Source organism: Spermophilus citellus (genome assembly GCF_964194105.1).
Source record: "Spermophilus citellus genome assembly, chromosome: X".
Classification (NCBI taxonomy): Eukaryota; Metazoa; Chordata; class Mammalia; order Rodentia; family Sciuridae; genus Spermophilus; species Spermophilus citellus.
Window position 1 is genome coordinate 141,513,166 of NC_138190.1, and position 17,353 is coordinate 141,530,518.

General features: G+C 40.3%; 1 protein-coding gene across 1 annotated transcript; it reads left to right on the top strand.

Moving 5' to 3' along the window:
* Nucleotides 1-363: 363 nt before the first annotated feature.
* LOC308639559 (uncharacterized protein) lies at nucleotides 364-17,057 on the top strand (the record flags this gene model as incomplete). The annotated part of the gene is made up of 3 exons (XM_081277761.1): nucleotides 364-510; nucleotides 16,334-16,796; nucleotides 16,974-17,057. The coding sequence occupies 3 exons, from the start codon at nucleotides 364-366 to the stop codon at nucleotides 17,042-17,044; spliced, it is 681 nt and encodes a 226-aa protein (XP_081133887.1). The 3' UTR covers nucleotides 17,045-17,057.
* Between the last annotated feature and the right edge of the window lie 296 nt (nucleotides 17,058-17,353).

A 17,353-nucleotide genomic window follows, 5' to 3' on the forward strand; every position in this document is an offset into this window, starting at 1 on the left:
CTTCTCGGACTATTCCCTATATGTCTTATGTACAATCCACGAAATAAAAAGACAATTTTCACAATTGCTATTATTGCCTTACTTAAAATGTATTATGGTAAATTTGTCATTACCTCACTGTGTTTTAGCTCTTTCATCTGTCAAATGGGAATATTAACAACTAATCTTTATAGTTATTTGGGAGATGAATTATGCACATAAACATGCTGAATACAACTCAACACAATGTTTCTGCTCCATAAATGATAACTCCTACTTTTCTTTCATTCCCACATTTTATTTTTACTAAAGTATATTGCTGATATTATAAAAATGATTGATAGACTTTTTTTTTCAGAGAAACTCTCCCATTTAAGCAGGAGTATGGCTTGTCCCAAGATGCATTTTCATCAGCTCTTACTTGTTCTTGTCCTCTTTTGCACTAAAGAGATACAAACCAAGATCCTGTTAAAATGTGGAATTCCTAGCCCATTTCTCAATCAGGATGAGGAAAACATGCAGTCACCTGGAGTATGTGTTCTTGTTATAGTTTCATTAATTCAACCCAATGTGTTTTATATGTTAGCTACAGAACAAGTGTATTTTCAGATTTTATATTTGTTAGCTATGTGCTTTTTTGATTTGGTCTTCTTTTTCTAAGGCTTTTAGATATAATGTTAGCTCATTTATTTGTTGAATTTTTCTTCTTTTAAGGAATGAACTCCATGCAATGTACTTTCCTCTTAGTACTGCATTCATAGTGTCCCAGAGATTTTGATATGTTGTAAGAGTGTTCTCATTTATCTCTAAGAATTTTTAATCTCCTTTTTGATGTCTTTTGCAACCCATTGTTCACTCAATAGCATATTACTTAGTCTCCAGGTGATGGAGTAGCTTCTATTTTTTATTTTTTCATTGATTTTTAAGTTGATTCTATTATGATCTGATAGAATGCAGGGTAGTATATCTACTTGTTTCTATTTGCTAAGAGTTTCTTTGTGGCATAATATATGGTGTATTTTAGAGAAGGATCCATGTGCTGCTGAGAAGAAAGTGTATTCACTCATTGATGAATGAAATAGTCTGTATATGTCTGTTAAGTCTAAGTTATTGATTGCATTATTCAATTCTATACTTTCTTTGTTTAGCTTTTGTTTGGAAGATCTATCCAGTGGTGAAAGAGGTGTGTTAAAGTCACCCAGAATTATTGTGTTGTGGTCTGTTTGACACTTGAACTTGAGATGAATTTGTTTGATGAATGTAGATGCTCCATTTTGGGGAGCATATATATATTTATTATTGTTATATCTTGTTGATGTATGGTTCCCTTAAGCAGTATGAAATGTCCTTCTTTATCCCTTTTGATTAACTTTGGCTTGAAGTCTACTTAATTGGATATGAGGATGGAGACCTCTGCATGTTTCCACAGTCCATGTGAGTGGTATGATTATTCCCATCTTTAGTCAGTAGATGTCTTTTCCTATGAGATGAAACTCTTGAAGGTGGAATATTGTTGGGTCTTTTATAAAAATCCAATCTGCCAGTCAATGTCTTATGATTGGTGAGTTTAGGCCAATAACCTTCAAGGTTATTATTGAGATATGATTTGTATTCCCAGCCATTTTTGTTTATTTTTAGTATTTAACTTGACTTGGTTTCTCCTTTGATTAGTTTTTCCTTTAGTGTAATATCTCCCTTTGCTGATTTTCATTGTTGTTTTTTTATTTCCTCCTCATGGAATATTTTGCTGAGGATGTTCTGTAGTGCAGGCTTTTTAGTTATAAATTCTTTTAAGTTTTGTTTATCATGGAAGGTTTTTATTTTGCCATCAAATCTAAAACTTAATTTTGCCAGATATAAGATTCTTGGTTGGCATCATTTTCTTTCAGAACTTGGTGTATGTTGTTCCAGGATCTTCTAGCATTCAGAGTCTTCAGATATCCTAATTGTTTTCCCCCTATATGTAATCAGATTCCTTTCTCTGGTGGCTTTTAAAATTCTCTCCTTAGTCTGTATCCTAGGTATTTTATTGTAATGTTCCTTGGTGTGGATCTTTTGTAATTTTATACATTTGGTGTCCTGTAAGCCTCTTGTATTTGATTTTCCAATTCATTCTTCATATTTGAAAATTTTTCTGATAATATTTCATGGAATAGTTGTTCATTTCTTTGGTTTGGAACTCTATTCCTTCCTCTATCCCAATAATTCTTAAATTTTGTCTTTCTATGTTATCCCATAATTCTTGAATGCTCTGGTCATGGTTTCTTACCATCTTCACTATGTGGTCAACATTCTTTTCAAGGTCATCTATTTTGTCTTCATTGTCTGAAGTCCTATCTTCTAAGTGATCTAATCTGTTGGTGATGCTTTCTACTGAGCTTTTAAATTGGTTTATTGTTTCTTTCATTTCAAGGATTTCTGTTTGCTTTTTTTCCAGAACCTATATCTCCTTATGAAGTAATCTTTTGCTTCCTGTATTTGCTTATGTAGCTCTTTACAAAAAAGATCTTTTGCTTTTCTGTATTTGCTCTCTTATGTCATCCTTTAATTCACAGAACATTTCAATTATGTACATCCTACACTCCTTATCTATAATTTCTTCTGTTGTACTTGCCATGGATTCTAATAATACAATATCTTTGTTTGTTGGGTACACTTTCTTCCCTTGTGTTTTCATGTTGTTTGTGTGCTTTCTCTTCTAGCTCTGTGGATCTGAAGTGTTACAGTTTTTATCCTATAGGTATATAGAGTCCTGCAGTTTCTAATGCCTCTCCTTTAAGGGGGAGAACAATATTAACAGATCTCAATACAAACAATATACAGCCTTATACTAAGTAGGTGCTATTAAGATGTTTATGGTTTTGTCACAATATACAGAAATTGTGAGTTCAATTATTATCTACAATATAAACTGTAGATTTGCAAAAGGGTCTATAGTTTCAGACAGTGGACAAAGAACCCGGGGTGAGGTGTAAGATGAGATGTTGAAGGGGTAGCAGGTTAGGAGATAGAGTTATTAGATTTTAGGAAGTGTGAAAGATGAATCTAAAGAAGTTGGTTAGTAGCAGGAGAAGAGAGAGAAAGTAATTTTGGGGAGACAAGTAAGTTGGAAGACAATGGAGAGCGTACAGAAAACAAACATAAAAATTAATTAAAATAAAAATGTAAAAATAGGAGATAAAAGAATATACAATACAATTGAAATATACTATTCAGACATCCCAGTTCTCAGTAGCCTAATTCATAAAAAGTATTTGGTTTTACAAATGTTAGGGTGTGAGGGCGGGAGGAGAGAGAGAGAGAGAGAGAGAGAGAGAAAAGAGAAAAAAAATTCTCTAAGGAATATACATGGATTGTTTCTGTTGGAGATCAGTATCTTTTCTGCTTCCCTTCTCATCCAATAGGTGGGGTTTTCTGTTGTTTGCTAGTATCTCCACCCTCAGGATGGTGAAGGTTATTAGGGTGTGAGGGTTGGTCTTGGGGACAGAGCTCCTGGAAGTGGGGTATAGAACTTTCCATTCCCTGATGGGAGACTGTACCCCAAATATCTCCTTTGGGGCCCCCTTGTGTGATGTGGGCACCTGTTCTTATCTCCTTATATCGCCTGTATCCTCACAACTCCTGGTCTCTAAATTAGTCTCTAAACTGTATTTCACTCACCCCCTCCCTTTCTATTTCCCAATCAGGAACCTCTCTCTCGCCAGAGGTCTTGTTGGCTGCTCTCTGGGGGCTGCACATCTGCATGGAGAGTTGTTTTGTACTGAGCAGTTCAGGGCCAGGCTTTGTGAGCTACACACTGGCTGAGTAGCCACAAGCACTGTGCTGGGTTAGTGGCTGTGGGGCAGAGGGGGAGTTGGGGACTATAGGTACCTTGATTTTATTTATAGGCCCCAGCAGGTGTCCCAAGCTTGGAGTTGCCCCAACTAAAGAAGGTGAAAAAGGTGTCCCAAGATGGAAGCGGCTGCTTTCAGCAATAAGGAGTTGGGTCAGATGGGGCTGGGTGGTGGCATTTGACTGCATGTTCAGAGATGCAGTTCTGTGGGGTGCAGTGTTGTGGCTGACAGCTGTCACCAGACCCTGTCCTGTGTCTTCATGTGCAGGCTACTGCATGTAGGGAACTATGGCAGTGGTTGCAGTGTCCCAAGATGGAGGCAACTGGGGAAGTCCCATGTTGGTAGACGGGGGTCCACATGGGAGTGTTGGCTGAAGGTCCTGCATGTGGACAGCAGCCGGGTATCCTGTGCAGAGGCAACTGTTACTTATCACCTCCATTAATAACTCACAGAAAAACAGTATTCCCACTACTTGAATCCCAGGTGATGGAGTGACACAGAATGCAGCCTCCCTCTAGCCCTCCATCTTGGGTCCCTCCCAGCTACGTGCTTTTTTAAAATAACTATTTCATTGGTAAATGAGTATGTCACAGTCTCTTCTGGAAGTTCCCACACTGCTAAAAATTTACAAATTGTCAACAGTGACTTTTTTTTTTAACTTTTAGAAGAAGACTTTACATCATTCCTGGGAGTCATGAATTGACCCTCCGTTTTAACAGTTGTATGGATTATGTGAGTCATATAAGAAAAGAGGTGATTCATATATCTAAGGCTTAATGTTATCATCAATAATTGACTAACAGAAACTGTTTCTCATGCTTAGATATATTACTAATTAGAAGTTTACATTTGTCCAAGGCAAAATATATATAGTCTTTTCTTATGTTTTCTTAATATTTTATATCCAAATACCAATATAAAATTTGTCTGACAAAAACTAGCATTTTCCTTTTCTTTATCTCAAATTGACCTCTTGGTATTATATGTTTATCTAAAGAAAGAATACAAATAGAAATAATAATTTTCAATATGTTAATATTTCATGTTGAATATTAAATTTGGGCTATGGTTTTATAACAGAGAAATTTCTAACTTTAAGGTTATTGAGATATAATAAATCTATAAATTAAATGAAATACAAACAGGATGTTAACCTGTAATTGTTTGATTCCAATTTTTCATAACATAAAATCCAACTGTCCTTTTTATTAAATATGCATATATTTAGAAATTTTATATATAAATTATTTTGACAAACAGATGCAGACATACATGTGAAAAAGCATTTTTTCCTTTGCTTAGCATTTTGTTGGAGATATTTACTCTATCAAATACATACTCTAATTTAATTTATAATTCATGGATTCAAAAGAATTCAGATGGAGGCCAGGCTGAACTTTGCAACAATTCTAATAGATTTTTACAATAGGTATTTAATTTCCATTGACCATCTCCAAGCAATAGCTAGCATGGCATATCTGAGTATTAGGGTCATATCAGAACTGAATTCATTGCTAATTAATATTTAATATATTTTGACTGTATATTCAGTACCAAACACTCTTCTAAACCTGTTATATATATTAAAATAATTCATACTTACAGTAGTCTATTAATTACTACTGTTGTTCACATTTCATAAATAAGGAAATTAAGGCAAAGTTAGTTTAACTGATTTGTCCCAACTTACAGGACAACAATGAAATTAAGTTGCTGACTACATCCATGTTTAAGTAAAAAACACCCTAAAGGATCTTCCAAATTATAATTTTTCTCTTGATTAGTTTATACTATGGCCTTGTACATTCATTGTCTTTTTAAAGTACTTTGCCTTTTTGTGGTGAGCCGTTTCTGCGGACTGTGGTCGCCATTACAAGATGGCGCTGGCTCCGCTGTGGTCTGTAACAAACAACTCCTTATTTGGGAGAGTTGGCGCATGGTTTTTTAACACCCTATGAGAAAGCTCCACGTGGCAGCTTCGCATTGGGGCTTGAGATGCTTTATTAAGGCTGGGAGAGGCATCCGAGAGGAAGAAGAAATATTAAGGACCTGAATAAACGGCTGAAAGAAGATTCCTGTTGTTGCGTCTTCCTTGCGGGCAAGGGGGTCGCGACAAGTGGTGCCGAAACCCGGGAACCAGAACTTTCAGTCGTCAGGGGTGGTGCACCGGATAGTCCCAGGTAAGTGGGACCCGCGACCAAAGCGGGGATAGTCCCAGTAAGTGGGATCCGCGACCAAAGCGGGGTCAGCTCCTCTACAAAGAAAGAGAGAGCCTCATATTTTATTGCAGCTGCAATGTGTACTTTCACTTTTGTTTTCTGTGTTTCTTTTGTTGTCTGTGTCTTTTGTTTTCTGTGTTTCTTTTGTTGTTGTGTCATGGGTGCCGCATCTTCAAGTCCGCTTCTCCTGGCCCTAGATGGCCTGTTACGTTCCAAGGGCCTGGAAGTGAAGCATCGTACTTTACAGAGATTTTTACAGAAGATAGATATTGCTGCACCGTGGTTTGCATTTTCGGGCAGCCTTACCATACTTAGTTGGGATAAATTAGGCAAAGATCTTGACTTTGCTTCTGAGCAGGGCATATTAGAGGGCGGGGTGATACCCCTTTGGAGAATAGTCCGTAGTTGCCTCACAGAGGACAGATGTCATGACGCACTTACTAAAGGACAGGAAGTTCTAGAACAATTACATGAGGAGAAATCAGAGACGGCAGGAAGTGAGGTATCTCGGGAGGATGGAAGTGTGCGGAGCGTGAAACAGGGGAAGAGGCGATTGTATCCAGATCTCAGTGCGCTGCGCACACCTCCATGTGAAAGTGGGTCAGAGGAAGAGGAGAATGAGGAGGAGGAGCTTGGGAGGCTGTCTCGCCAGCTAGGGAGTTTAGCTGTAGGAGAAGGGAGCAAAGATAAGCAGGGGTTCAAGAAATGTGATCCTCCGGATCCACCGCCGTATGGTGGGGGTGTTTCGGGGAGAGCTTTCCATGCTCAAACATGGAAGGCTGTTCACGCTGAGATGGGTCTTGCTTATCCAGTTTTTCAGGACGATAATAGGGGAAGATTCCATGAGCCTTTAGATTTTAAAATTGTGAAGACCCTGGCGGAGTCTGTGCGCACTTATGGGGTGGATGCCGCCTTCACACTAACTCAGGTGGAGAGTCTGTCTAGATACTGTATGACTCCCTCTGATTGGGCTAGCCTTGTTCGGGCTTGTGTTTCCCCAGGTAAATATTTGGACTGGAGAACATTTGTGTTAGAGGGCGCAATAGAACAGGCCGCCCAAAACCATGCGGCGGGACATCCTCATTGGGATAAGGACATGCTTTTGGGGCAAGGTAGATTTGCTAATCAACAGACAGGATTCCCTCTTGAGGTATATGATCAAATTAATAACATTTGCATTCGGGCATGGAAGTCACTTCCAAACAGAGGAGAGGTATCTGGTAATTTGACCAAGATTATACAAGGCCCTACAGAACCCTTTTCAGATTTTGTAGCAAGGATGGTGGACGCCGCTGGAAAGATTTTTGGGGATCCTGATAGAGCCATGCCCCTTGTTAAGCAATTGGTCTTTGAGCAATGCACCAAGGAATGTAAAGCAGCAATCGCTCCTTATAAGAACAAAGGCATAGAAGCATGGATGAAGGTGTGTAGAGAGATTGGAGGACCTTTAACTAATGCAGGTCTTGCAGCTGCTGTCCTTCGGATTGCAAAAGGGGGCGGTCCTGCCGCCGGAACGTGCTTCCATTGTGGTCAACCCGGTCATGTCAGACGTGAATGTCCCAAAAAAGACAATTTTACTGGACCTCCTCACGGTGGCCCTTCCAATGGCTTTCGTCTACCGGGGTTGTGTCCAAGATGCAAAAAGGGGAAGCATTGGGCAAAAGAGTGTAGATCAGTGAGGGACATTCATGGACAACCTATTTCAGCTGGGCCAAAAAACGGCCGACGGGGCCCTCGACCCCAGGGCCCACAAATATATGGAGCAGTGGAGAATGTTACACCCGAACCCGAGACATGGCCATCTCTACGCCATCCCATGAAACGCGGAGAGCCACTACAGGTGCCGCGGGATTGGACCTCTGTTCCACCTCCAGACTCGTATTAACACCTAAGATGGGAGTCCAATTGGTGGAAACTGAGTTCAAAGGGCCTTTACCACCTGGCACTGTAGGTTTGCTAATTGGACGTGCATCCTCTATTTTACAAGGTCTTCGTGTTTTCCCCGGAGTCATAAGTCCTGATACTGTAGGGATAGTAAAGGTTATGGTGGAAGCTCCAGGGGGCATTGTGTCCGTCTCCCCAGGAGATCAGATTGCTCAATTGCTAATTTTGCCTAGTTTGCATAATCACTTCCCTGCTGACTCTTAGGGGTGATCCAGATCTTACTTCCCCTCGTAGCCTCACTAAAGAGGCTAGAGCGGCCCTTATGACAGTAGAAGAAGCTATACAACATGCTACTTTATGCAGGCTCCAAAGTGATAAACCTTTCCAATTATGTGTGCTTGCCACTATGCGGCAGCCTACTATTGAGCGTGCTCATCGCACCTTAAAGGAAACTTTACAAAAACATAAGGGGGGAATAGGAGCTGAACATACTCCTAAAGAACGCCTGTCCTTAGCTCTCTTTACCATTAATTTTTTGAATTTGGATATTCACGGTCGCTCTGCGGCCGATAGACATGTGTCCCCTCAGCCCTCTGTGATTGGCTATGTTAAGTGGAAAGATGTTCTTACAGGCCAATGGAACGGCCCCGACCCCGTGCTGACATGGGCACGAGGATCTGTATGTGTTTTTCCCCAGGATCGCACGGAACCATTGTGGGTCCCTGAACGCCTGACAAGAAGAGTCTTGACGCCAGCTACTCAGCAACAAGAAATACCACAGCAATCCCGTGATGAGGATCTTCATTCTGCTGAGCGCTCTGGCTCTGGTGCTGGTGCCGATGACATGGACGACACCAATGCAGTGGTGGGCAGCGGCACGGGCTTGGCCAATGCTGATGCCGGTTCATGATTTAATGATTCCAGGAATGCCTCCCGTATCATTGGCGAATATTTGGCCGGAAATTGGTCCAGATAAAGCTATGATCATACAAGCTCTTGCAGCTTTAGAAAATGGCATCTCACCTCAAGTCTGGCTTGCGCAGATTAAACAGTAAATCTTTGACATGGTCGTTGCACCCCAAGTTTTATGAACATTGCACTGGGATCGACATGTCTTTCTTTGTTATTCTCTTAGTGTTGGAAAGCCCTTGCACTCTGCCGGCTTTACTGCCATTGCACGCAGATGGGTTTCCACACTAGTGCTTTTCTATCGCCTTAAGACCCGTGCCTTTCTTTTAGGGTGTTGCCAACTTGTTTGTCGTTGTATTTCTATACAGCCACAGTTCAGCCTCAGCCATCCCCCTTCGTCCACCATCATCACGATACAGGATGCGAGGCAAGGCACTGCACTTGAGTGATCCTTGAAGTGGACCTCAAGGAGAGCATGTCCTATTGCATGCGGGTTAGACGCGTCCACGCCCCGTCCCACGAAAAAAGGCGTCGGCTGATATGGCCTCAGATCTGGGGAAGGGCCCTCCTTGGGGCTGAGCCATACTATGCAGCCACTTCTGCACAGTGGGATAGGACCTCTACTCTCGCCTGTATTGTTTTTGGAAAACAAAAGGGGGAACTGTGGTGAGCCGTTTCTGCGGACTGTGGTCGCCATTACAAGATGGCGCTGGCTCCGCTGTGGTCTGTAACAAACAACTCCTTATTTGGGAGAGTTGGCGCATGGTTTTTTAACACCCTATGAGAAAGCTCCACGTGGCAGCTTCGCATTGGGGCTTGAGATGCTTTATTAAGGCTGGGAGAGGCATCCGAGAGGAAGAAGAAATATCAAGGACCTGAATAAACGGCTGAAAGAAGATTCCTGTTGTTGCGTCTTCCTTGCAGGCAAGGGGGTCGCGACACCTTTTAAAGCTCTTGGAAAAATCATAGTGTATTCTAAATAGATTGATATTGAAACAAATCCATTTTCTAAGTTCATTCCATGAATCTGGGCCTCCCAACTATTAGAAAATTAGATGAGAATGCAGGAAATTAACTTGATTTGAGAAGATCATATTCTATTTATGTTCTATATGTTTTAGTGGGAAATACACCCTGAAATTGTATTAAGGCGGTTGAGCATGTTCCAACTTTATTATAATTTTGCAACCTTGTGAAGGTGACTTAAAATTTCTGAGCCTTAGTTCTATCATCTATAAAATGAAAATATCATCAAATTCACAGATAAAGAATATTTATAAAGCTTACATCATGTTTTTGGCATATTATATATGCTCAATGGATGATAGTTGAATGTAAATAATTTCCTATTTAATCTTTTTTTTTTTTTTCACAAAATCAATTTTATTTTTTTTTCTTTTTTTTTTTTTTATTGGTTGTTCAAAACATTACAAAGCTCTTGACATAGCATATTTCTTACATAAGCTTTGAGTGAGTTATGAGCTCCCATTTTTACCCCCAATGCAGATTTCAAACTCATATCAGTTACATATCCCCATTTTTACAAAATGCCATATTAGTATCTGTTGTATTCTGCTACCTTTCCTATCGTATACTATCCCCCCTCCCCTCCCCTCCCCTCCCATCCTCTCTATCTACCCCATCCACTGTAATTTATTTCTCTCCTTATTTATTTTCCCATTCCCCTCACAGCCTCTTATATGTATTTTTGTATAACAATGCGGCTCTCCCTCCATTTCCATGTAATTCCCATTTTCTTTCCCTTTCCCTCCCCCTTCATGACTCTGTTTATTGCTATTCTTTTCTTCCTGCTCTTCCTCTCTTCTCTAATCTTAATTGCTCTCATTATATCAAAGAAGTCATTTTGTATTTGTTTTTTAGGGATTGGCTAGCTTCACTAAGCATAATCTGCTCTAGTGCCATCCATTTCCCTGCGAATTCCATGATTTTGTCATTTTTTAGTGCTGCGTAATACTCCATGGTGTATAGATGCCACATTTTTTTAATCCATTCATCCATTGAAGGGCATCTGGGTTGTTTCCACAGTCTAGCTATTGTGAATTGTGCTGCTATGAACATTGATGTGGCAGTATCCCTGTAGTACGCTCCTTTTAGGTCTTCAGGGAATAGTCCGAGAAGGGCAATAGCAGGGTCAAATGGTGGTCCCATTCCCAGCTTTCCCAGGAATCTCCATACTGCTTTCCAAAGTGGCCGAACCAATTTGCAGTCCCACCAGCAATGTACAAGAGTACCCTTTTCCCCACATCCTCTCCAGCATTTGTTGTTGTTTGACTTCATAATGGCTGCCAATCTTACTGGAGTGAGATGGTATCTTAGGGTGGTTTTGATTTGCATTTCTCTGACTGCTAGCGATGGTGAGCATTTTTTCATGTACTTATTGATTGATTGTATGTCCTCCTCTGAGAAGTGTCTGTTCAGGTCCTTGGCCCATTTGTTGATTGGGTTATTTGTTATCTTGTTGTCTAATTTTTTGAGTTCTTTGTATATTCTGGATATTAGGGCTCTATCTGAAGTGTGAGGAGTAAAAATTTGTTCCCAGGATGTAGGCTCCCTATTTACCTCTCTTATTGTTTCTCTTGCTGAGAAAAAACTTTTTAGTTTAAGTAAGTCCCAATTGTTGATTCTTGTTATTAACTCTTGTGCTATGGGTGTCCTATTAAGGAATTTGGGGCCTGACCCTACAATATGTAGATCGGAGCCAACTTTCTCTTCTATCAGACGCAGAGTCTCTGTTTTGATATCAAGGTCTTTGATCCATTTTGAGTTAACTTTTGTACATGGTGAGAGGAGAGGGTTTAGTTTCATTTTGTTGCATATGAATTTCCAATTTTCCCAACACCATTTGTTGAAGATGCTATCCTTCCTCCATTGCTTGCTTTTAGCCCCTTTATCAAATATAAGGTAGTTGTAACTTTGTGGGTTAGTCTCTGTATCCTCTATTCTGTACCATTGGTCCACCCGCCGGTTTTGGTACCAGTACCGTGCTGTTTTTGTTACTATTGCTCTGTAATATAGTTTGAAGTCTGGTATTGCAATACCGCCTGATTCACTCTTCCTGCTTAGTATTGCTTTTGCTATTCTGGGTCTTTTATTTTTCCATATGAATTTCATGATTGCTTTATCTATTTCTACAAGAAGTGCCATTGGGATTTTGATTGGCATTGCATTAAACCTATAGAGAACTTTTGGTAATATCGCCATTTTGATGATGTTAGTTCTGCCTATCCATGAACAGGGTATATTTTTCCATCTTCTAAGATCCTCTTCTATTTCTTTCTTTAGGGTTCTGTAGTTTTCATTGTATAGGTCTTTCACCTCTTTTGTTAGGTTGATTCCCAACTATTTTATTTTTTTTGAGGATATTGTGAATGGGGTGTTTTTCCTCATTTCCGTTTCAGAAGTTTTGTCGCTGATATACAGAAATGCCTTTGATTTATGTGTGTTGATTTTATATCCTGCCACTTTGCTGAATTCATTTATTAGTTCTAGTAGTTTTTTTGTAGACCCTTTTGGGTCTTCTAGGTATAGAATCATGTCATCTGCAAATAGTGATAATTTAAGTTCTTCTTTTCCAATTTTTATGCCTTTAATTTCTTTCGTCTGTCTAATTGCTCTGGCCAGTGTTTCTAGAACTATGTTGAACAGAAGTGGTGAGAGCGGGCATCCTTGTCTTGTTCCAGATTTTAGAGGGAATGCCTTCAATTTTTCTCCATTCAGAATGATGCTAGCCTGAGGCTTAGCATAGATAGCTTTTACAATGTTGAGGTAAGTTCCCGTTATCCCTATTTTTTCTAATGTTTTGAACATAAAGGCATGCTGTACTTTGTCAAATGCTTTTTCTGCATCTATTGAGATGATCATATGGTTCTTATCTTTAAGTCTATTTATATGGTGGATAACATTTATTGATTTCCGTATATTGAACCATCCTTGCATCCCAGGGATGAATCCTACTTGATCATGGTGCACAATTTTTTTAATGTGTCTTTGTATCCGATTTGCCATTATTTTATTGAGGATTTTTGCATCTAGGTTCATCAGAGATATTGGTCTGTAGTTTTCTTTCTTTGAGGTGTCTTTGTCTGGTTTCGGAATCAGGGTGATGTTTGCCTCATAGAATGAGTTTGGAAGAGCTCCCTCTTTTTCTATTTCCTGGAATAACTTGAAAAGTATTGGTATTAATTCTTCTTTAAAGGTTTTGTAAAACTCCGCTGTATACCCATCCGGTCCTGGGCTTTTCTTGGTTGGTAGTCTTTTGATGGCTTCTTCAATTTCATCCATTGATATTGGTCTGTTCAAATTGTGTGTATCCTCCTGACTCAGTTTGGGCAAATCATATGTCTTAAGAAATTTCTCGATGTCCTCACTATCCTCAATTTTATAGGAATATAGGTTTTCAAAATAATTTCTAATTATCTTCTGTATTTCTGTAGCATCTGTTGTGATATTGCCTTTTTCATCCCGTATGTTAGTGATTTGAGTTCTCTCTCTTCTTCTCTTCGTTAGCATGGCTAAGGGTCTATCAATCTTATTTATTTTTTCGAAGAACCAACTTTTAGTTTTGTTAATTTTTTCAATAGTTTCTTTTGTTTCAATTTCATTGATTTCTGCTCTGATTTTAATTATTTCTTGCCTTTTGCTGCATTTGTTGTTGTTTTGTTCTTCCTTTTCTAGGGCTTTGAGATGAAGTGTGAGTTCATTAATTTGTTGGTTTTTCTTTTTTCTGAGGAATGACCTCCAGGAGATGAATTTCCCTCTTAAAACTGCTTTCATTGTTTCCCATAGATTTCGATATGTTGTATCTGTGTTTTCATTTATCTCTAAGAATTTTTTGATTTCCTCCTTTATGTCTTCTGTAACCCATTGATCATTAAGTAACATATTGTTCATTTTCCATGTGGTATAGGATTTTCCCTTCCTTCTTTTATCATTAATTACCAGTTTCATTCCACTATGGTCGGATAAAGTGCATGGTATTATCTCCACCCCTTTATATTTACTAAGGGTTGCCCTATGGCATAATATATGGTCTATTTTTGAGAAGGATCCATGTGCTGCTGAGAAAAATGTATATACACTAGAAGATGGTTGATATATTCTATATATGTCAGTTAAGTCTAGGTTATTAATTGTGATATTGAGTTCTATAGTTTCTTTATTCAACTTTTGTTTGGAGGATCTGTCCAATGGTGAGAGAGGTGTGTTGAAGTCACCCATAATTATTGTGTTGTGGTCTATTTGATTCTTGAACTTGAGGAGAATTTGTTTTATGAACGTCGCAGCACCATTATTTGGTGCATAAATATTGATAATTGTTATATCTTGTTGGTGAATGGTTCCTTTTAACAGTATATAATGTCCTTCCTTATCCCTTTGGATTGATTTAGTCTTGAAGTCGATTTTATTCGATATGAGGATGGCCACGCCTGCTTGCTTGCGAGGCCCGTGTGCGTGATATATTTTTTCCCAACCTTTCACCTTCAGCCTGTGTACGTCTTTTCCAGTCAGATGTGTCTCCTGGAGGCAGCATATTGTTAGATTTGTTTTTTTAATCCATGTTACCAGCCTATGTCGCTTTATTGGAGAGTTTAAACCATTAACATTTAGAGTTACTATTGATGTATATTTTGTACTTCCAGCCATGTTTGATTATTTATCTCTTTTTTTTTATAGTTTAGTTTGTTTCTCCATTGTTAGCTTTCCCCCCACCATCTGTCCTTATTGAGGTACTTCCCATTGTTGGCTTTGGTTATTGTTATTCACTTCTTCCTCGTGTAGTGTTTTGTTCAAGATGCTTTGCAATGCTGGTTTTCTGGCTACAAATTCTTTTAGCTTTTGTTTATCATGAAAGATTTTTATTTCGTTGTCGTACCTGAAGCTTAATTTTGCTGGATACAGAATTCTTGGTTGGCATCCATTGTCTTTCAGTGTTTGAAATATGTTGTTCCAGGATCTTCTCGCTTTCAGCGTCTGTGATGAAAAATCCGTTGTTAATCTTATTTGTTTACCCCTGAATGTAATCTGTCTCTTTTCTCTTGCAGCTTTTAATATTTTCTCTTTGTTCTGTATATTTGATATCTTCATAACAATGTGTCTTGGCGTTGGTCTACTGTGATTTTGTGTGCTCGGTGTCCTGTATGCATCTTCAATTTGTATATCTGTTTCCTTTTTTATTTCTGGAAAGTTTTCTGTAATTATTTCTTTTAGCAGGTTACTCATTCCCTTGGTTTGACTCTCTATCCCTTCCTCTATCCCGATCACTCTTAAATTTGGTTTTTTTATGTTGTCCCATATCTCTTGGATGTTTCTCTCGTGGTTTTTAACTGTCCTATCAATGTTGGCTAGACTCTTTTCAAGATGATATATTTTGTCTTCATTATCTGAAGTTCTGGCTTCTACTTGCTCCATTCTATTAGTGATACTCTCATTTGAGTTTTTAATTTGGTTTATAGTTTCCTTCACTTCTAAGATTATCGTTTGATTCTTTTTTATAATCTCTATCTCCTGATACAGATGCTTAACTTCTTCTTTTATCTGTTTATGTAATACATTCTCAATGTGTTCTTTCGCTGCTTGAATTTGCTGTCTCATATCCTCTTTAAGGTTCCGTTCCATCTGTCTAAGGTGTTCCTTGAGCTCTTTATATGACCATTTTTCTGATGACTCTAGGTCCTCCTGAATATTTAGGCTATCCTGCATTGTTTGTACTCCTTTTCTTCCTTGCCTTTTGAAGCTGCTCATGTTGCTTCTTGTTCTGTTTGACTGTTGAGCTATTGTTTACTCCTATAAATTTATTTGATGCTTGGGATGAAAGGTATTAGAAGGGAAGGGAGGTGGTCACTAAAGAGAATGAGAGTAAGCAGGTAGAATTCAAGGAATGGGGAATAAGAAAATTGAAAAGAAATGTAAAGACAGAGGAAAAGAAGGAAAGAGAGAAAAGGATAGAGAATTAAAGAGAATTTAAGGACAACTAATAATAATAGAAATGAGAGATGAAGTTTAAAAATGGAATAAAATAAGATAAGATAAAATGGATTAAAAATATCCTTTAAAAAGACAGCAACAATAAAAAAAATAATAATAATAATAAAAAAATTAATAAAATAAAATAATAAAATAAAATAAAATAAAATAAATAAAAAAAAATAAAAAAAATAACAAGAAAAAAAAATATTTATAAATGCAGTCCTAGAGTGCGATTAACTGTTTTTCCAGTAGATGGCGCTGTGGCCACCGGGCCAAGTTCCTCCTCTCAGTGGTCGGGATTCAATCTCTGTGCAGCAGATCTTCCTCCCGGACTGGGCGGGTCTCCACTCCTGCTGTTCGCCCTGTGGGCGGGGCCTGTTGCTGAGCCCGGCGGGGGTCGTTTGTGGCGCTGGGCTGGCAGTTTGGATGTGGTCGTCTGGAGCCCTGCACCGCCAGAGGGGGTTCACAGATCTGGGCCTGCTGGAGCCGGGCAGGCAGTGCCCTCTCCCCCACTCACTGCAGCATGTGGGCAGCGGCCGCCTGTCTGCGGCTGGTGTCAATTTACAGAGCTGGACGGGCTCGGGCCCAGGCAGACAGCGCCCGTCCCCACTGTCGCTGCAACGTGTGGGCAGCGGGCGTTTGGCGGCAGCTGACGACCACTCACAGAGCCCAATGGGCGGGGGCCCAGGCAGGCAGCGCCCGCTCCTAAGCTGGCTGCAACGTGTGAGCAGCTGTTGGCGGAGGTTCACAGAGCCGCCAGCGTGGGTCCAGGCAGGCCGCGCCCGCTCCCACGATCACTGCAACGTATGGGCAGCGGCAGGGGCCGGTTCCCAGAGCCGCCGGCGTGGGTCCAGGCAGGTAGCGCCCACTCCCAAGGTCGCTACAACCAGCGGCCGGGGCCGGTTCACCGAGCCGCCGGCGTGGGTTCAGGCAGGTAGCGCCCGCCCCCAAGGTCGCTGCAACCCGCGGCCGGGGCTGGTTCACCGTGCCGCCGGCGTGGGTCCGGGCAGGTAGCGCTCGCTCCCAAGGTCGCTGCAACCAGCGGCTGGGGCCGGTTCCCAGAGCCGCCGGCGTGGGACCAGGCAGACAGCGCCCGCTCCTCTGTTTACCGCAACGTGTGGGCTGCAGCCATTTGGCGGCAGCCTGCGGGACTGTGTCCCAGCTCTGCGACTGTGTCCCAGCTCTGCGTTGCCGAGATTCAGGCGTCTGGGACACGCTGCCACCTCCAATTAAACTTACTAGTTCCAGGCAGGTCTCCTTTCAGCTGAATTTTGCTAGAGGTTTCTCAGTAGGACGCCTGTGGGTGTATTCTTTCTGATTCCGTTACAGCGGAGGCACTGACAGTGCTGTTTCCTCGCTGGCCGCCATGTTGTCCCCCCTATTTAATCTTAAGACTTGATTCTGAATAAATTAATAAGGGTATACTAAAGTTTTCCATCCCATTTTCCACCATCAATATATAATCAATAAGCATTTAATTTGACTGGGGTTTACTTAATTAGTATGAAAAAAATCTGGATATTTATATATTTTTTCATCAAT